Raw genomic sequence first — 20729 nt, 5'->3', positions numbered from 1 at the left:
CCCATAAAGATTGTTACAACAATTACTTCTTGCACCGGGTCTTGATGCATAGATGCAATGAGAGTTCTCAACTCCTGGGCAAGTCCCCTAGGCCTGTCGAGTCGCTAGGAGCCGTGCTCGCATGCGAAAAGCCTGATCAGGCGGTGCAATCATGCTGGTCATTTGCTGTTTCAGCGAATCCTATGAAGGATAAGCGTCGTTTATGGACAAACTGCACGATAGTGCCTTTCCATCGCTCTACCTCCGAGTTTGGAAATGGCCATAGCCTCCTTTTGTCGTTCTGTTAAGAACAAGGCGGAACAAATCGACATCTCCATCTGCTTAATTCAAAAAGGGAGACTTCTCGCTTTTTTCACTCAAGTTACTTCACATTGGAAGCTAGAAGGCGAGCCTTCGGGTCTTAATCAGGTACAGAGATGTACAGGGTTGGTATAGATGCCGCTAAGTGATCTTGTACCTGGACGATCAGGGAGGTCTCATATCGCATGAAGGCTCCAATCCTTGAATGCAGGACCTCTGGTCCCTGGGAGATAATGAACTCCGCATGTTCAAGCCCAAATTTGAGCTTGTCATACGCAACGCGTTGCGCCTTTGAAAGTTTGGAATCTCTTCCATTTCAGTGAGAAATTAGTCTTGTAATACTCAGGCGTTGATAGACTACGAGTGCTTACAGGTGTAGCGGAGCTGCCTCGCTCCTGAACTCGGCAGACTTATAGACTTAGAGAGTCTCTTAGTTCTATAGATCTAATGGGTTTAACAACTCAGTGAGTCGTACAAGCTACTAAAGCTTAATGATTCCTAGTTCAAGGGATTCGGGGGTTCGTAGAATCAAGTGGCAACTAGTGCCCAAGAGTATATACCTTAGGAAGGCTTCTATCTCTTGCAGGCACTTGACGCTTTAAGATCAAAAGGGGAACTGCACTATTTTTTTATTATTTAATCTAAAATCTTACCCTAGCTAATTCAAAAATAGATTTCGGCCGCCAATTATTATATCTGGCGGTGACCACATTTGTTACCCATAATGTATGGGATTTAAGTGATTAACTATTTTAGAATCGGATAAAAGGATATTTACCCATAAAGTAAATAAACACAACAACGGTTCTCCAACCGATGTGTGCCCCATTACAGTGAGGGAACTCACGATTTTGGCGCGTCTTCCCGACATTTATGGCGTGTATGTCGACCACACAAGATTTGAGTAAAAATGAAAAGCTTCAATGAAAATTCATCATTTCAATGATAAAAGGACTCTTCTACAGCGAGTTCGACAATGTGGCGGGACCTGTGATCCTATTTCAGGCGCCCGAGAAGTACCCCTAGTTATCTAATTCGAACTGTAACGACTAACTAATGATGTAGCATTATTTTAGTGTTTTGAGCAACGAGGTTTTTGACAGCGTGTCTGGTTACATAATTATTGACAAAGCTCTGTGCGGAAAAATAATCACGGGTGCGAGATTGCTCAGTTTCTGACCATAACTATGTGTTGTGTTCTCATCTACTTGTGGTTATCTAATTAAAGTCCGAGCGCAGCAAATGAAGATCGTAGGGTACCCCGTGTGTATCGAAGACGACAAGTATCATCGCAATGCGCTGCTATTTAATATCGGTGAGCTGTAAGAGCATTTTTTTGGTACCCAGTTTTAATAAAAATATTATGGTGAGGCAGGTTTTGTGTTCAACGAGTACGTGGAGACGGCACCGTACCGACCAATTCTACGAAAGGTTGGCCACTCCCGCTTAATATGCACACGTACAATAATTATTGCTTTTTCTGTAGTTGGGAGCTTTGGTAGAAGGGATGGAGAAAGAAAGTGGATTTTTGTACAATGCCGACAAAAAGGAGCTGCTAAAAACAATTTTGCCCCAAATTTTGCGGGACTTGACGCTTCATGGCGAATGCACTATCCCAGTGGATGCAGCGAATATCATCAATTTAAAGCTCTTTCCGACTTTGCAAGATCCTGCGCCAGTATATGAATACCAGGTGCCAGTGCCGATATTAGACATTCGTACCCTATTCGAAAACAATGGTACGCCCTATAATCCATATGAAAAAGTAATAATTGCGAGGCAATGATTCGTAGCTGGCTTACCATAGCAGAATGGGACTTGGCGCTGCAGCAGATTGTGCCATATATCGACGGCGTCCGGTATATCAAGCGCATCAGTCTTGAAGCTGACGTCGAGATTGCCATTGTCAAAAAATGCATTCGACAGCTTTTATATTACAACTGCGTCACACTGATTGACATTTTTCTCCATTCCAACATTTACGCAAACACGACCAAAATTGCCCAATTTGCCACAGATTCCAATCTTCAAGCCGAATGCGGCGCCTACGTTGTCAAAACCGGGCATGCATCGCCATCGTTTGCACGTATTTTCGCGCTGTATTGCTCCGTGCAGCCCAGTTTGCGCATAAGTGACTTTTGTGTCGTGTACTTCGAGTCCCTGGCGCTGATTGATGTTCGGCGATTCATCACGTTTGGTCTCATACACGGATTTCTAAGGCGCGTACATCGCTATCCCATCTACATTGACCGCAATGTGCCTGGTTCGAGCACACCACAGCCGCAACAAACCCAGCAACCGCAGCATCAGGTACAGCAGCAGCAAGGCGGACAGCACAAGAATCGCCCGTATGCATTGTCGTCAAACTCTCCATCCCTGGCCGGCCTAAACGCCGCTGCTACTTCATCGACACAACCAGGAGGGGCGACGAATGGCGGCGTGAGTAGCAATGGGACTGTCAACGGAGCTGGAAGCAATGCAGCCACTCTTGCGTCTGCGAAACGACATCTCGCAAACAAAGCTTATCAGCTGGAAAAAGAAGTGCTTCGAATGATGGATGGGAGCCACCACACGGATGAAATTTGCACCAAATTCTTGATACGCTACACGGATGTGGAAACGATGATTCAAATGACGCAAAAGTGCTTTGTTGTGCACATGTGAGCTCATGCTCGAGCCCGCATTACAAAATGAACCCATTGCACCATCATTTTTAAATGCTTGTCAAGTCAATTTTCAAAAACAATTCCATTCTATGTCCGTTACTCCATCCAAAAGCCCGAGATCTCCATGTTCATGACCAATGTCAAATAGTTCACCATTTCTTCTTTGGTATGATACAGCGGCAGATCAATCCGATTAAAGCAAGTGTGACCCTTGGGCATAAGGCCCGTGGGCGGAGCACCACGATGTACAAATTGTATCGTAAATCGTCGAACCCGACCGTCACTGCTCGTGAGGGCTTTAAAGCCCTGAACTGGTACACGAGACGTTCCAGTCGCAAATTGTAACAACCGAGCGCGCTCTTCACTCGTGAACTCACGCATGCAGTCCCAAAACCACTTCAGCACGCGAGATTCCACCGGACTTGGTCTCTCCAGCTTTATCCAGCGTACCTCGCTATGTGTATGCCAATCATTCACGTCAAGCTCGGGTATTCCCGAAAGCAGTAGATCAAATTCTTGGTAATCAAAGACAGTAATTAAAAACTGCGGCATTATGTCGTAAAAGCCCATTAGTAGCGCCCCTAGTTGTTCTGAAATGCTCTCAAACATGTAATGCTTGAGCAGCAACTCTAAGTACTCCTTCTTATTGTCGTCCGTGACATCGCGGTCAGCACCACCTGGCACGAGCTCAACTGTGTGGGACTTGCCCTCCGACGTAATGACCTGCACCGTAAAGTCAATCGCGAGATGATCAGCATGATCATTATGCTTCATCCACATGGCATTCCTGTACAATTCTTCGTCGAGAAACTCCAAGTCGGAGAAAGATATGGGCACACCAAGCACATGTTTTATCAGCGGGAGGGCGAGGGACATTTTCATATTATACCCTTCAATCAATGCCTTGGCCAGCAATCTTCCAATACATTCATAGTATTCTAAGTGATTCGGTACCTTCGAGGCCGACGCAGGGTTAATCCAGTAGCCCATATTCTCCCCTTTGGTCGCAATGAACAGTCCAAAATCATCATTAAATAGCGAATCACTCAAGACTTCATACCACTCTCGAATCAGCCCCCCAGCGTCTAATCCAGGCTCGTTCTCAAAATAAATGCGTAGACGCTCCCAAAATCGACTAGGCGGACACTTCAGAATCTGTTCTAATGAATCAGTTACAACGAATTCACGACGGACAACAAATTGAATGTGACCCTCTTCATAGCTTCGCCACCGCTTTTGTACTTGTTCAAGAAACCAGCGATTCTTGTCTTGAAACGTTAACGAAGCAATCTCCTCGAGATCATCTTCGCACTCTAAGCGACGATTGCATTCAGTATTCAAAGATGCAATGATCGTTCCCGCGGGAGTCCATTTAAACCCGCCATCCCCATCCTCGTGGCGCACGTAGCCAGTTGAGACCGTCGATATAGCCGTATCGTTCGACTCAAGAAAGCGACGGTCTTCGATTCCACTTGGCCCACGAGTGCTTGCGAATGATTCGGTACCAATCAAGCCTTCCCGGTCTTCACTAATCTGTATCAGGCCACGAGACGTCGCAAACGGATTGACGGTACTCCCTGAGAACGTGTTTTTGCTACTGCTGTTTGAAAAGCCAAGCTTCGATCCCGTATTCGCCGGATTATACGGATTTTGCATTGAATAAAACGCCATGGTTGGACGCTCTTCTGCCTCCTCCAGTCGTTTTAAGGCCGTGGCGCGTAAGAGCTGGAAAGATGGACGGCCCGCGTCGTGAGTCGTCGACAAGAAGGAACTGTCAGGATGTCGTCCTTCCGACTCGGCAACGCCAAAGTCGCGCAGCGCACGGGCAACGATCTCATTGTCTTCCCTCAAGGACGACGAAGACGACAGGTGACTGGTTCTCGACGTCCGTGAAAAGTCCTCGCCGCCGAGAATGGCCGTCCCATTCGGAGGCGTGTCCAGTCCACTGAATGCGGTATCGCTTCCCGTTTCTTTTCTTTGTATTCGGTCGTCATGGTCGTGTGGAGCATCGATGCGCACCCACCGCATGACGCCATCGGACCCACGTTTTCTCTTCCAGAGATGCCGACGCATCGCTGCCTTTTGCCTCGTCGTAAGATCCATTTGCTTGAGTCGTCGGACGTGAAAGCTCCGCACGCGTGACTGCTGGTTGAGCATGCTCTGGCTAAAGTTCTTCTTGTGCAGCCCGGACCCGCGCACGAGATTGGACGGCGTGGTGGCTGTGACGATGCGTGGAGTGCCGCACATGACACAGCTTGTCTTGCCTGGATGATTGTCGTGAAAACAAATCGAGCATGGCCACTCTTCCTCCCCACGCTGTAGAAAACTGTCCACGAGGTGATGTCGCATCATGTTATTGTTCTCATTGTCTCGAGCGAGGAAGCGTTCGATCTTGCGCGCATAGCTCCAATAGTACCAGATCGAGCCACAGAGTATTAGCAGCGCCATTACGAGAAAGATGTACACCAGCATCGCCATCCCAGGGCTCAGCTCCTGCCCAAAGATGGTCGTCATCCTGTCCCTTCAATGTCGATGCGAAATGCCTTGAAACCTAATTTCTAGAATGAAACGTCATATGAAATGTAGCGGTTTATTCGGACTGACTCGAGGGCTTTCTAAACCGTAACTATTACAGAATGCGGAGCTTATACGTCGTCCCCCGCCCTACCGATTCACCTTTAGCGCATTTCGAGTGCAGCATCGGCCTGACGAATGGCAGTTTCGTTAGACTTATACGTAACGCTTTCATTACTGCGCTCCGCTGTTGTACCTCGTAACGCCATTTTCATTTAAATGGATGTTGTTGTTGCTGCTTTGTGCATTCATTCTTGCGGAAAAGCTTGTTGCCAGTGGCGAAATGTTTTCAATACTCTTCGCCGCAAAAACACAGATAACGAGCACACAAGCGTAGGCGCAGTAATAGCATCAGATACAGGCGATAACAACATAGGATGGGCGATCACATACTCGGGCCGACGCGCATGAGACTTTGACGCGACATATATATCGCCTTTTTATTAGAGTATATAATTGTACATATAAATAACCGTGAGTCTCGTACAGAACTTAGAAGGCGCGAGACGGAAGAGCAAGCAATGCAGAGCTTAAGATGTGCTATTCCTAAATTTGGAATTTTAATAAATAAATCTCGTGGTTAGTCACGACTGAACTTCCGTGCTTTTGATTAAAACGAAAAAAAAAACGAATTGAGGGGCACGCATGGTGGTGATATTCTCGTTGCATTGTCCGACATCGATCGATCGCATTAACGCTTTTCCACCTTGGCAATTAGTTGGGCGACTACGTTGGCCTTCTTTGTGCTGTACAATACAAAAAAAATCATAAGGATAATGGCAATATTTGACGTGTTACGTACCAACTCTTTCCAAAAAAATGGTATTATCTTCAATATAACTCGCCGGGGCAACAGCGATTGCACCTCCAGTTTCGAATCACCTTTCCTCATTGCAAGGATTTTTGTCTGCTCTTTCGGATCTTAAGTGCCTGGGGTGACGATCTTGAAAAGAACTTCGTCCAAAAGTTTGCCCGCTTCATCACCGTAAGCAAGGCGAATGTATATTCGCCAGTAATCCAGGAGAACTTCTCGGCCTACCTCTTTTGTAAACGGGTGTCCCGTATCATACATATTATTCCTATGAGAGTAATGATAAATATTATTTCCTATAAGAGGAAAAAATAAAGAAGTACAAAATTAAGGAGCCGGTATAGCCAGCCACACACCCCTTTTGGTATTGACACACCCCTCCCCGTCTGTGTTAAGTATAGCGCATCCAAAAGTTATCAGTTATTCCTTCAAAATCGTCTTTAGATCGCCCTATTGGCCTTTTGAACATCACCCCCCCCTAAATTACATAAGGGAATCGCTATAGCCACACACCCTAATTATCTACATTAAAGTAATGTAATGGGTGTGACTGCCCCTACATCAGAAACCGCGTTTTCGTTTGGGAATGTTAAAAGTACTGTTCTAAATCGGTGAGAATAGGCCAAGAGCGACCGCACTTGATTGGCAAGGCATCTAAAAAAGAGCGAAAAGAAAGGGCAGCAAAGACTGGAAATAAACTGCAAGGTCCGAGGTGCGCTCTTGCCATGCATTTAGTTAGTCTTAGGACGTCAAGCTAAGGATGAATTTATTTTACATAACTTCAACCAACTTTTGCGAAAGTGCACGCTTACCTTTCAAATAGGCAAATCTTAGTGCTCTTTTTTATACCCACCATGAGCGCACGCAAGCCACAATTTCCTTCTATTTCAGTTTTTGTCGGCTTTCGCTAGTAATTTTTTCTGATGAAAAGCATCTTGCAATTTAACAAAGAATTAACGCATTCATGAGAATTCTTCTTGCAGGCCTTTCGAGCTACTGAAGATTTGAAGGCCTGCATGAAGGTTTCTCAATATAAATTCTAGCTACCAACAAGTTGCTACCTTTACGCTGCTCTCATAAGTAAAGAGGCGGATAATTAAGGGGTGTGGCTAAACCAGTTACTAAATGTAATTTGGGGGGAGGTAATTATTGTCAGCATTTGAATTAGGTATTTTTATTTTAATGAGCGAATGGGACAAATAAAGCAGACGTTACAAATAATAGTAACTTTTCAACAAGTATTAACGAATAGAGTTGAGAATAACCAATTAACGAGGAACATGTCGTTTTCTAAAAGTAAGTGGCGTGCAGACGCAACACTTAACGGGATGTCCGTCACATAAACATTATTTATATTGGAGGAAATAAATGAAGAAGTACAAAATTATCGTTATTTATTTATAAGACTTAACAGCTCAAATATTACCAAATTTGGTAATATTGACGTTTGTTGTGTTAAGTGGTTGATTTAAGTTTATATCAACCCTGCCAATTGGGTGCGCAACAAAGCGCCTTACAGGTTGAGTCATTAATTTATTGAAGCCATAGATGGACGATTGTTTCTGTAGCGGAGCTACCTCGCTCCTAAAGTCAAAGGAAGACTTTCAGACTCAGAGAGTCACTTAGTTCTATTGAACTAATGGGTTTAACAACTCAGGGAGTCGTACAAGCTATTAAAGCTTAAGGAATCCTAGTTCAAGGGATTCAGGGGCTCGTAGAACCGAGTGGCAACCAGTGCCCAAGAGGATATACCTTAAAAGGCTTCTATCTCTTACAGATCAATACGCAAGCCTTAGGAAGGCACTTGACGCTGTAAGATCAAAAGGGGAACTGCACTTTATTTAATTATTAAAATTTTAAAACCTTACCCTAGCTAATTAAAAAAATAGTTTTTGGCCGCCAGAATTATATCTGGCGGCGACCACATTTGTTTCCCGTAATAAATGGGATTTACGTCACTAACTATTATAAATTAAATAAAAGGGTATTTTACCCATAAAGTAAATGTACCACAACAGCGGTTCTCCAACCGATGTGTGCCCCATTACACCCTCCCCCATCAGACTTTTGACATCGAGTGACAACATTCGCTTCATTTCATCTTTGAAATTGGAACCTAAACAGCTAACCGTTCGGTTGTGTTTGTATTCCTTTGTCTAATGACAATCAAGCGTGAGTCACATACTCTGAGCACCTTCCTCGACGATGAGGGGATGGTGGACTTTGAAAGTCGCTCTCAATCAGAGGAGGAGGAAAAAGAGCGGCGTTCGCTAATGCCTTCTCCTCCGGATGACGTCGGCGGGCCCCAAAATCTTTCTCAGAACGTGGTGCCGCTGATGTCTTAACTGCATTTAGCAGACACGGGACCCTGAGTCCAACATCATTACAAATCTGCTCGATGAAGAGCAAGAGCATATAATCTTCATAGGGGAAAGAGCTCGTCGTCGAGCTGCCTAGTGCGGACGAGCGTCTCAAAGAGATAGCGGGTCATAGCTTGGCCATCTGGATCTTTGGTGACCCGGCGAGGACGCCGGAGGAGATCGCTGCCCGCGACGCTCTTAAGGAGCAATACCTTACACCAAAGGTAATGACGTGAAGCCAGTATCTGACACGTTAACGTGATCAAGCCTGTGGGGCTTCGGTGACCTCCATGAAGGAAATTCCGATCGTTTTGTTTCCAAACGAAACAAGGAGTGAAAACGAAGTCTCATTTGAGAACTGGGTCCACCGGGCCCGCAAACTTCGTAATATCTGGAATATCAGAGAGTCTGCGGATAGAGGTGATGTTTGTTTGGACAGAAGCTCGCTTTGACTTCGCTAAGCTTAAGGTCAAAGGCCAGTTACGTTCGGCGTTTATGCCACAGAACGAAGAAAGCCCTAGCCGATATTTAAATGCTTGGGTTGACCGTACAAACAAGAATCGAAGCCGCAATGAGGCTTTAGATCCACCTTATCCCACGTTTAGTGTGGGAAGCGTCGTTTGACGCGAGTTGACCCTGAGCTTGGCGCTCCAAAACGTCAGCGGCGTACGGGCAATCTTGCCGAAGAGGTTTCTCGAACTCCCAAGAGTTTTCAGAGGAGGGGTACCCCAGCCACTTCACCAGATACTGGTATTGACCCTCACGACGATCTCGCTTTAAAAGTTTCTCCACATGAAGCTGACGGTTCCCCCGCGCATCAAGCAGCGCAAGAGGGGGCCGAAATTTCGGCGGAAGCATTTAATGCTTTACGGCACGAAGTTTAAATTCTTCGTGAGGTCCTTGCTCGGGTTAAGAGCTCTTTTGAGGCGGTTCGGGACCGTCTTTCGACGCTGGAGCATCGGCAACCTCGTTTAGAGGGTCAGCTGGATATCCTGATGAGGATGCAGCAATCTGTGGCACGACCACCTGTCTCAGCGCAAGTGCCTTTAAGTCCACGTGGGAGGGTCCCCATATGGCTTAAACAAGGCAACGTAAAAACACTGGGTATGTATGCAGCTTGCTAGGAAGGTTAGGCTGTAAGCTAGGCCCTTCTTGGCCACGATCGTAAATGGTCCAATAGAGCGTGGGCGCAATTTAGTCTTGAAGACCGCGGATACCAAGTTAACGTTTAATAATTCTAGGTCTTTGACCATAAAGGAATTAATACAACTATTGTCTTTGGCGTCTGCTTATTATTTTTGTTTGTATTGGCTATCTGCCATCGTATATCTTACATGACTTAAGACACTCAATCGCGTCGCGAGAAACTCGCTTACTTGTTTCCGAACGGTAACAGGGCTGATACGAGCAAGTCTTTCGGCTAATTCACCCCCACGAAGCCCTGAGCCACGCATTGGAATCGTTAACGGAACGCGTGGGTGGGAGACTGTTGACATAGAACGGAGTATTGCCTGTAGAAGCATGTGCAGCACTATTTAACGCAAACTCCACCACTGGGAGCATGGAGCTCCAGCGTTTTGGTGTCTGAGCACACACTACGAAAATTGTCTCAATGAAGCAACTGACACGTTCAGTCTGGCGATCGATCTGTGGATGGTCCGCTGTGAACATGTCCAATCTGGTGCCAAGCACTCGAAAAATTGATTTCTAGAATTTACCCGTGAAACGGGGATCCCGATCAGAGACAATTGCCACTGGCAAACCATGTTGTCAAAAAGCGCGATCGATAAACAGCATAGCAGTACCGTCCCTATCAATGGAATCCGGCACGGCCGCTAAGTGAGCCATTTTGCTCAAACGGTCAGCAAAGACCACTATACCGGAGTTACCGGCTGAATCTTTCGGTAGCCCAAAAACAAAATTCATACTAATGGACTCCCAGCAACCTATGGGGACGGGAAGACTCGCCAGTGGCGCAGCAGCATGTGCCGAGGGCTTAGCCCGTTGGCACGTTTTGCATGTGCGAACATATGTGCTGACCCATTTAAAAAGTTTGGGCCATCAATAACTCTGGCTTATAGAGCCGTAGGTCTTTCTCTACCGAGATGACCACGTGTGCCTCATAGAGGATTTGGTACCTCAAATCCTCATCATGAGGAACAACGACACGCGGAGGGTCCGCGATGTCTGTGCATGCGCGAGTACTTTTGCAAGTCTGCCCCATAGCCGAGAAACTAACGAAATCTCTTTACATCGACTGGCACAGTCCAGTCGGTCATCGACATGATCGTTTAAAAATCAGGGCTAACGCCGTTTTTTACCCATGATGCATTCAAGAAGTACGATTTCGCTTGCAGCGAACATGCACTTCGAGATTTGCACACAACTTTTGCTTGCGCCTAAGTTTAAGAACCTTTCAGACTTGGGCACGATTTTCTTCAACGTCCGACTTTCAATGCATATCTCTGCTGTGGAAGAAGACATCGCCAATATACTCGTTGCGAAATCTCGCAGCGATCTTGACAGATTGGTTACACTTCTGTTGAATGTTGCAGGATTACAAGCCATTCCTTAGCATCCCGCTTGAAGTGGTAACTGCTGAAAACGGAATATTCGATTCAAACATATTGATTTGATAGAATCAGTCCATCAGATCCATTGACGATAAGATGGTTTTCTTTGACAAACCACTAATGATTACGTCGATTCGTGATATCGGAGATTTTGCCAGTACCGTTGCAGCGTTCATACATGTACAACCCGCCACCATCCTGTTGCTTACGCGCACGGAAGGTCGGTAAGCTATGTGAGAGGTTAACTCCCTCACATGGCTCGTCAATACTTGTACACGAGGCAATGGTCATTGCTTCATGCCACAGTATTTGGTAGTAGTTTTTAATATCAGGTCGTTTTCGTGTCGAGTGCCTTTATCCTTAGGCAACTCGTACGGCTTGAGTTCAGGGAATACATCCTTGAATCGATCGAATCCTTTTATAAAGGATCAGTCTTCGAAAGACTCTCAAGATTGGGACGTAAAACGTTCTATTCGAGTCTCCTCATCGAAAACTCTTTCGTCCATCGACGAGCCCAGGAAATAGTATTGCCGACCGAATATTGGCTACGTACTTGTCATCTGTGACATGTACGTAGATCTGCACGACTTTGCCACTACGCAGATCACGCAAGAAATTTTCGGTTCTAGCGTTAACAATTGAGTTATCTCCGAAGTTAACTTTGCAGGCTGCCTCGAGCTGTAGTTACGTAGTTAGTGGGAAATTCTCTAATTTAAAATATTTAGCTACGTAAATCCCATTTATGATGGGAAACAAACGTGATCGCCGCCAGATATAAATCTGGCGGCAAAAATCATTTTTTAATTAGCTAGGGTAAGGTTTTTAGATTTAAACATTAAATAAAGTGCAGTTCTTCTTTTGATCTTAAAGCATTAAGTGCCTCCCTAAGGCTTGTGCATTGATCTGTCAGAGATAGAAGCCTTTCTAAGGTATATCCTCTTGAGCAATTGTTGCCACTTGGTTCTACGAGCCCCTGAATCCCTTGAACTAGGATTCCTTAAGTTTTATTAGCTTGTACGACTCCCCGAGTTGTTAAACCCATTAGTTCAATAGAACTAAGCGACTCTCTGAGTCTATAATTCTTCCTCTGAGTTCAGGAGCGAGGTAGCTCCGCTTCACCTGGTAGCACTCGTAGTCAATCTACGCCTGAGTCTTAGTAAGACTAATTTCTCACGAAAATGGAAGAGGTTTCAGAATTGTTAGAAACGCAACGCGCCGCTTATATGACAAGCTCAAAACCTTATTCAAGCTTGAGTACGTGGATAATTATCTCCCAGGGACCATAGGTCCTGCATGCAAAGCTTGAAGCCTTCATGTGGTATGAAGCCTCCCTGGTTGGTCAGGTACAGGGCTTTTAGCGGCATCTATGCCAACCCGGTCCATCTCTGTACCTGACTCAGAGCCAAGGGCTTGCTCTTTAACTGTAAATGTGAAGCCATTTGAGGGAAAAGAGGGAGAACATCTCCCTTTTTGGATTTAGCAGATGGAAATGTCCATTGATTCCGCCTTGTTCTTAACCGAACGGCAAAAGGTGGCTATGGCCATTTCCAAACTTGGAGGTAGAGCCATGGAATGGGCACTATCGTGCAGCACGTCCATAAACGACGCTTTTCTCTCATAAGATTCGCTGAAACCGCAAATGATCAGCATGTTTGCACCGCCTGATCAGGCTTTTCACATGCGAGCACGGCTCCTAGCGACTTGGCAGGATAAAAGAACTCTAGGGGATTTTGTCCAGGAGTTGGGAACTCTCATTGCATTATGCATCAAGACCCGGTGCAAGAAGCAATTGTAGTGACCATCTATATGGGGGTCTCAATAAGGGCGTTGCCCGGACGGAGATTTTTTCGATCTCATCCGGCTACGTTCGAAGAGGCAGTTGCCATAGCGCTACGCGCCGAGTTTGATTTAAGTCTGCTCGGGTTAGCACGCCTGTTTACCAAACAAGCTCTTCGAGCACATGGGTTCCGTCTAATAGACCGTAATCTATGAATTTAAGCCTCGTTTTAACCTGAGAAGAGGCTCTTCAAGTTGTGGAACAGTATAAGACCATCCGTAGATGTTATATGTGCGGAAGCATGAAACATTTACGCTTTGTCTGCCCTCTTCGAAATTTGCGTTAAGCTCGAAAGAGCTCCAACTCCGACCTATACCAGAGATTTTGTACGGTGCGAAAAACCGTCGATACTCAGTAGGTGTGGGGCGCCCTACTGGGGAAGACCTAGGCTCTGTTGAACCTTAAGGAGGTGAGAATAAAGAGAACCTAGCCCCAATTAGCTCGGTGCTCAATGATATAGGGCGAGAGTACAAGCCTGGCTTGCTAGTCGCTCAAGCGACTGTAAAGGGCTTTGATAAGCCGTGGTCAATTTTAATTGACTCAGGAGCGTCTTGCAATTGTGCTCGACGCCTTTCTCATGAAGAAAGTCAACAATATGTTGAGGCGCTTAGAGCGCATGAAGGTGATACAGTCAATGTTCGCTTAGCAGCTGGGACTCGTGTCACAGTTCCAAAGTTCCATTGAACTGAGGTATAAAGTTTCTTGACTTTGACAGTATGGAACGATGTCTTGTCCTTGATTTGAATTCGATACATGATCACAACCTTAATATGGCCTGGTTAGAACACCATGAGCCTTGGATCGATTGGAGGTCTAAGACCTTAGGCGCCACGCGCAGTGTTCCGAGCAAAGTTTTGGAGAGTCATGAGCCCACCTTTGCTAGGCAACAAAAGCGCTATTGGCGCGGATCATTGAATGAGTCTGTCAGTGTTTTAGACATTGGCATGTCTGTTTTTAAAAACTCTAATGTTAAAAACATTAATTTTGAGCCCGACTCGGCAGAAATAAGAGGAATGGCACGTACTCCGTCGAGTGACACTCGTTATAATAACGATTCACTAAATGCTAAAGCATTTTTGGCCTAAGGCCGAATCATCAAGGGTGCAATATCCCTAAGATACGTGGAGTGGCACGTCTAAGTCCACCGAGTATGATCGGCCAAGGTGGCACCATACTGAGTGTCACTAGTGACACTATTGGCAGTTCGCCAGGGCATTTTGGGTCAAACGCTCCTGAAGCACGTGAAGCGACACGTAAACGTTCGCTGAATAAGAAAGTTGAGTTACCTAACTCCTTGCCGGATGTCAAATTGGACATCATGTCTTGTATAGAACCAATACAGGCTGGAAAACCCGGGGACGTCAATGTCCCGGCCTCTAAGAGGCGTATTGTCTCCACTCCAAGACAGGGTGGACACGAAGCGTGTATAGCCTCACAAAGTGATACGAGTGAGCAATTCCGTACGCTTGTAAATGGCGTAACCGGTAACATTGAGGGGAAGTTAGCCTTGCGGCAATCTCTTCGTTACATGCTCTTTTAGAGCTAGACAAAATGTCTATCGATGAGTGCGGTCGAGCCTTAAAAGCTGGTGACTTATCTGAAATGGTGGTCATTCGACCTATGGTTGGATTAAACTCATCATCACTTCAAAACGAAGCTGTCCTGGATGACACGAAAGCTGCACTTAGTGTGCGAAATGGGTCATCGATCCTTAAAGATCACGGATCCCTTTTATTCCTTGATTAAAGAATTCCAAGATGTGGTATATAATAGCCCTCCATCTGTTTTACCTCTGGAGGTGTTCGTCATAAAATTGACTTGGTTCCGGGATCCAAATACTGTGTCACAAGACAATGGCCTTTACCAAAGGAGCAGTGTGACGTCATTGACAATTTCTTCCGTGCTTATCACGAGGCTGGAATGGTACGACAGAGCAAATCTCCTCATTCGACACTAACAATTTGTGTCAAAAAGCCAAATGGTAAATGGCGCATTGTACAAGCTTTTATTAAGCTTAATGCTGTCACTTTACCAGCACAAACCCGAATTCCTAAAAAGGTTGTTCTTCAGAATAATATGGTGGGATGTACAATGTACAGTGCATTGGACTTAATCGATCGTTAGTACCAATTGCTCATGCGAGCTAGCGATATACCGCTTACAGCGGTAAGCACCCCAAGCGGCATGTTATGGGAGTGGCTGGTTATGCCACAAGGGCTTTCCATCGCCCCGGCGACATTTATTCGTCTAGTGACACAACTGTTTCGCCCTCATCGAGGTTATGCACAGATTTTTTTCGATCACATTTTTGTCCATAGTCGTGCGGAGCAGGGTCGGTCGGATATGGAAAACCATTTAAGCCATTTGCGAGCAGTGCTCGAGTGTTTGCGCACAAACAAATTGTATGCCAATGCGTCGAAATGAATTTTTGGCGCAAAAGAAATTCAATTTTTAGGGTACTTCATTGGAAAGCGAGGCCTTAGAGCGGATCCTGCTAAGGTAAAAGCCATAGTAGATTGGCCGGTTCCTAAAAACCAAAAGGATTTGCGTAAGTGGTTGGGTCTCGCCAATTATTTACACAAATATAGCAAAAATTACGCTGATATGGCTAGGCCATTACCAAATCTCCTTTAAAAGGATACAGAACGGTGCTGGACTAGCACCGAAAATAATGCTTTTCGAGCAGTTAAGGATAGTCTTATCCATGGCCCGATTCTGGCACTGCCAAACCCAAATTGGCGTTTCAGTGTCGTCTGTGACGCATCAGATTTTGCCATTGGAAGTGCTCTGTTACAAACAGATGTTAATGGGCTTGAACGTGTTATTGCGTTCGAGTCTAGACAGCTTTAAGCTTCGGAAAAGAACTATCCAGTTCATGACAAAGAATTACTTGCTATGAGGGATGCTCTCGTCAATATCAGAGTTCATCTGCTCGGCTCTAAGCAGTTTGTGTTTTATACAGATCACGCGTCATTACGCACGGCGACTAAGTCGCCCCATCTCTACAAGAGAATGACCCATTGGCTATCCCTTTTTGCGGAATACAACTTCACGGTGAAGTATGAACCCGGCAGGCAAAATGCTTTGGCCGATGCGTTATCACGCAGGCCGGATTATGAGCTTTCTCATTTAACGATTATCTCGTCACTTATTCCTGAATTATTCCGTTCGGCTTACGCCAAGAAAGAACAGTATGTAGCTCTGCTACGAGCTTTAAAGAACTCGGATTCTCGGGTCTTAAATTACCAGCACGTTTGCGTGCAAGCTTACATCGATTTTCTATCGATAACAACATGTTGCTTTATAACTACGCCGAAATGAAAGTACATATTTCTTGTCAACAATGATATCAATGGTCGTGGAACGCTAATTATCAGCGGTTTTTAGGGTATCAAGCAAAGTTTGATGCAATCCCTTATATTGGTGATTGCAAGACCAAGACACGCAATTCTTGTCTGTTGCACTGGCTATTCGAATCAGCCATCCGTTTATGCCATTTGACACAGACGGCTTTAAGCACGTCGTCCGCTATCACTCGCGTAAGTTTCAACTAGCTAATCTTTATTGTCCAGTTCATCACCAAAAAGTCCTTGCCACGAAATATGCACTGGCTAAATTTCGAGTCTATCTCGTAGGAGATAGATTGCTCATTGTCTACACGGACCATGCGTCTGTACGCACGGTCTTACAAAGTGCATCTTTCGCAAAGTATGGCAAAATCGCTGTCTTTTTTGCGAAGTATAACTTCTTCGTAAGATTTAAAGTACGAACACCTAACGTTGTCGCTGATGCGCTTTCGCACTGGCCGTATTTTGAGCGGGCCGCGCCAATCAACCGTCTAGATATGTTCACCTCTTTCGAGAATTCCGTTGTCAATATTGCTTGGCGACGCCAGAAGAGCCTTTACAGAAGACGAGGCCCTTTAAGATTTGATGAAACACTTCAATTTTCCACCACAACAATCCATAAAGATATTGTCAGCATTATATCAATATTTATCTGTTCAATACGCAACATGCTATAATTTACTGTAATAGACAGCCGTTATTAGCTCCACAACTCGTGCCGTCATTCTTCCTCACAATGATCTGCAACTACACATAATGTACGAGTGTCGCGATGCAGGCATCGTGGTCATGAGAGGGCTTATCGTACAGCAAGACGCAAATTTTGCTGACCTCGCCACTTTAAACTTATACGCAAGTACATACTTGCTTGAGAAGCTTGTCAATAGGTGAAGGCTAGATCAGCATTCCGTGCTCCGTTACATCATCGGCCTGTTCTGGCAGAGTGTTGGCAGTCGAATCATGGACTTCGTCTTAGGCTTCCCCAAAAACGCTTACGCGAATAATGGTATTGTGATTTTAATAGACCGATTGGGAAAAAAACTCATCTTGTCGCAGTCATGGAGTTAAGCACAGCCGAAGGCTCTCTCGTTTCTTGTCGGCACGATATTTCGACTCCATGGGTTACCCCGTGAAGTGGATTATATCTCGAGACACCGTTTCATGGCTTAAGGTTGGTAAATCTGCTTTTAAATCACTTGGCACATGTCCATTTTTAATCATTTTAAACGAGATGGTCAGACAGAACATGCAAATGTTTACGAAAAGATATATGGAGGATGCATACTCGTTTACGAGTTAAAGTGTGTCTTGCCGATGGCAGAATTTGCCATCTACAATCCGGTGCATGCATCAACAAAATTACACCATCCTTCGTGAATGGCTTACGCTATCCACGCAAACCCTCCTAGTTAAAGTGTATCTTTAGTTTAAGGAGGGAACTCGCCCGAGCAAAGACCAATCTGGCTCTTACTCATCACACATAGACTCATACCTCAATCTTGAAAGATAGTGATGTTGATTCGGTCAACATCGAAGAAGATAAACTTAGTACTAGCAATAAAGCTATTGCTGACATCGATAGTAACAACTCTGATATATCAATCAACTCTTTGAAGAAGAGAATTGTATCTCTGCAGTGCGCGCGGATGCACTAAAAGCAAAAATAGAGTCGAGTCAGCAGGACAATTCCTGCAGGCTCGAGAGGGAAAGGTTCGCTTCGTGTTGGATTCCATCGTAGATGCGATGGACCGACAGAAACGGAACACTGATCAAAAGGGAAGGGCAAACGTACTTTTTGTTAAAAGCTATTGTTTTTGACAGGTCGTGAAGGTCAAGGGCAATACCCTGTCGCACGGTAAGTAACAACCGTACCTGATTGTCTAACAGACTTGACATCCTGACAGGTGTGACGGAGCGGGATAGACGTGAACTATAGACGGTATAGTTGCAGTCCTTTCCTTTTGCATGTGTAGGTATCAACGAACGAGGAAAGTAAATGTTTGATATATATCACTTTTACTTCTACCTCCTCTGTAACACTGCTACCAACTTGTACAGGTTATGAGCCCTACGGATCGTGTCGGCGGCGCAGCTCAAGGAGCCTCACCCGCTGTGGTGGTCGAAGGTCGAGGAACGACCGAATACCACCAACGGCAGTGTCCGCGGAAGTACTGGACAAGATGCTCGCCATGCTTGGCGACTTGTCGGAGCGGATGGGTAGGATGGAAACTTTCCAACACGGACAAGTCGGTGGCCAATGCGAGGAATCTGCCGAGTCGAGCGTCTTTGGTTCGGTTCTGAGTTCAAGGGCCGGTTCGACACTCCAGGCTTTGGAGCCTACCCTGCCATCTAAATCTTCACCGAACGACTCGCTGGCCACCTATTTTGGTGCCCGACGACATGCTTTGGCCGGGGATCGCATGGTCGACGCGCCGGCCCAGGCCAATGTCAACCATGGAATGGCTCAGGTACTTAAGCCTGGAATTCATGGGCAAGCCATGCCCGCGGGAGCATACTCGGGTATGCAGATGCTAGGTCCGGTGCTACCCAACCTGGGCAGGTGCATCAGGGTGTACCGGATGGACGTCAAGGGAAGCTGGCCTTGCAACCTTTCGACTGCAAGGAGCTATACCTCGGACTTGGTAGTGGCTTCATTGAATGAAGAAAAGAATTTGCTCGACAGGTTGCCTTTTCAGAACGCGCCTGCGGGTTTGCATGGCCTGAGGACATCAAGATTGATGCCCTCGGCCAACACCTCGCTGGTACGGCGCAGAAATACTATCGGCGGCAGGTGGAAACTTGGTGGTCTGGGAGTCCGACCTTGGAGCATGCATTGCAAAATTTACTTCAGACCTTCAACACTAAGATAACACCTGTCCAAAGCATGAAACTGTTTACTGCAGCCCAGTCGTCTCAGCGTAGCTAGACGGAACATTTTCTGCATCTGACCGCTGCAAGCGATGCGTGTGGAGGCGCGGACAACCTTGTGCTGGACAACATCGTGCATTATGCCGATCTGTCTATGCGCACGACCATGTTGTCCCGCCTGAAATTAAACAGGATTGACTACCTTCGTCAAGCTGAAGAGCTCTTTCAATTTGCTAAGTCAACGGAACTTGAAGTTTGCGTGAAGAATTTAGGTTAAGATATTGTAAACATCGTCGAACCGAAGAGCCAACCCAAGAGAACCGAACGGAACAAGAAACAACATGACCCGCAACGACCCAAGCAGTTTTACCTGTGTGGCAGCACCGGCACCTCAAGTTGAACTGCCCAGAGGTACTTAGAAGAAACAAGATGCGGATTTTGTCTTGGCACTTCCAGGACATCGGACGATTTCACCAAGTCACTGGGTGTTGGACAGCGGCTCAAGTCGTCATCTGGTTAATGACTTGAGCTTGCTGGAAGATGCGGTGGACTGTAACACCGAGTCTTTTACCGCAGCGTCGGATAGTGAACCACTTCGGATCACCAAACAAGGAAGCGTCATGATCCGGGTCAAAGCACTTAGAATAACTAAGACCATTCATCTTTTCGATGTCAATACGCCTCCAATTTGGAGTGTAACATCATATCGTTTGAGGAACTCGAGTCAAAAGGATGCGCTCTTGAATACCGAGAAAGGAGGCGTGTCATGGTATCACATTCTGGTGGGACACCTATCATGGATGTTGATTACATCAACAGTGTGCTGGTCGTTGAAGTTTTCAATGGAGTTACGACCGAGAATTTTGGTGGATTTGGGTCACCAAGAGAAGCAATCATTACGCTTGTCGAAGACATTACAAACCATGCAAAGAACGACACTCAACACGGAAATTTGTTCTATTTTCATCAGTGTCTAGGTCACCTGTCCTATGACACCATCATCAAAACGGCACGGGACCCCGCCTCTGGTATCGAATTGACTGATACCACGCGTGTCAAGTGCTTAGCCTGTGCACAAGGCAAGCAGACAAAGAACTGACAATCGCGAAAGGACAGTGGCCTGAACTCACCCATTGCCGTTATCGGCATGTGGTTTGTTTAGACCTAAAGGGTCCCATGACCCCCGTGATAGGCTAGGCAATCGATATTTGGTCAATTTTATTGACCATAGGTCGAACTATTGCCGGGTTTTCCTAGCGAAGACCAAAGATTCCGCTGCGATGCACTTCAAGCATTTCTTGGTGGCTTTTAAGCGTAAATTTAATTGCCGTAAACACGTTCTACGTACAGACGGTGGAGGTGAGTACAAGCCTCTGGACATTTCTTGCAAGGA

General features: G+C 45.8%; 3 protein-coding genes across 3 annotated transcripts; 1 reads left to right on the top strand and 2 right to left on the bottom strand.

The window, feature by feature from the left end:
• Positions 1-1242: 1242 nt before the first annotated feature.
• On the top strand, positions 1243-5455 carry CCR75_005990 (uncharacterized protein; the record flags this gene model as incomplete). Its single annotated transcript, XM_067964064.1, has 6 exons — positions 1243-1325; positions 1377-1456; positions 1529-1615; positions 1676-1731; positions 1787-2039; positions 2111-5455. The coding sequence occupies 6 exons, from the start codon at positions 1243-1245 to the stop codon at positions 2962-2964; spliced, it is 1413 nt and encodes a 470-aa protein (XP_067820714.1). The 3' UTR covers positions 2965-5455.
• Positions 3063-5480, bottom strand: CCR75_005991 (uncharacterized protein; the record flags this gene model as incomplete). The annotated part of the gene is made up of 1 exon (XM_067964065.1): positions 3063-5480. One exon carries the CDS (start codon positions 5478-5480, stop codon positions 3063-3065), a length of 2418 nt encoding a protein of 805 aa, XP_067820715.1.
• Positions 5481-6124: 644 nt separating this feature from the next.
• On the bottom strand, positions 6125-6432 carry CCR75_005992 (uncharacterized protein; the record flags this gene model as incomplete). Its single annotated transcript, XM_067964066.1, has 2 exons — positions 6125-6286; positions 6343-6432. The coding sequence occupies 2 exons, from the start codon at positions 6430-6432 to the stop codon at positions 6125-6127; spliced, it is 252 nt and encodes an 83-aa protein (XP_067820712.1).
• Positions 6433-20729: the final 14297 nt, after the last annotated feature.

Source organism: Bremia lactucae (assembly GCF_004359215.1).
Source record: "Bremia lactucae strain SF5 chromosome Unknown BlacSF5_NotPlaced_42_SHOA01000006.1_337800bp, whole genome shotgun sequence".
In the NCBI taxonomy this organism is placed as follows: Eukaryota; Oomycota; class Peronosporomycetes; order Peronosporales; family Peronosporaceae; genus Bremia; species Bremia lactucae.
The sequence above is the reverse complement of the archived record's forward strand: the minus strand, read 5'-3'. Positions and strand labels throughout refer to the sequence as shown.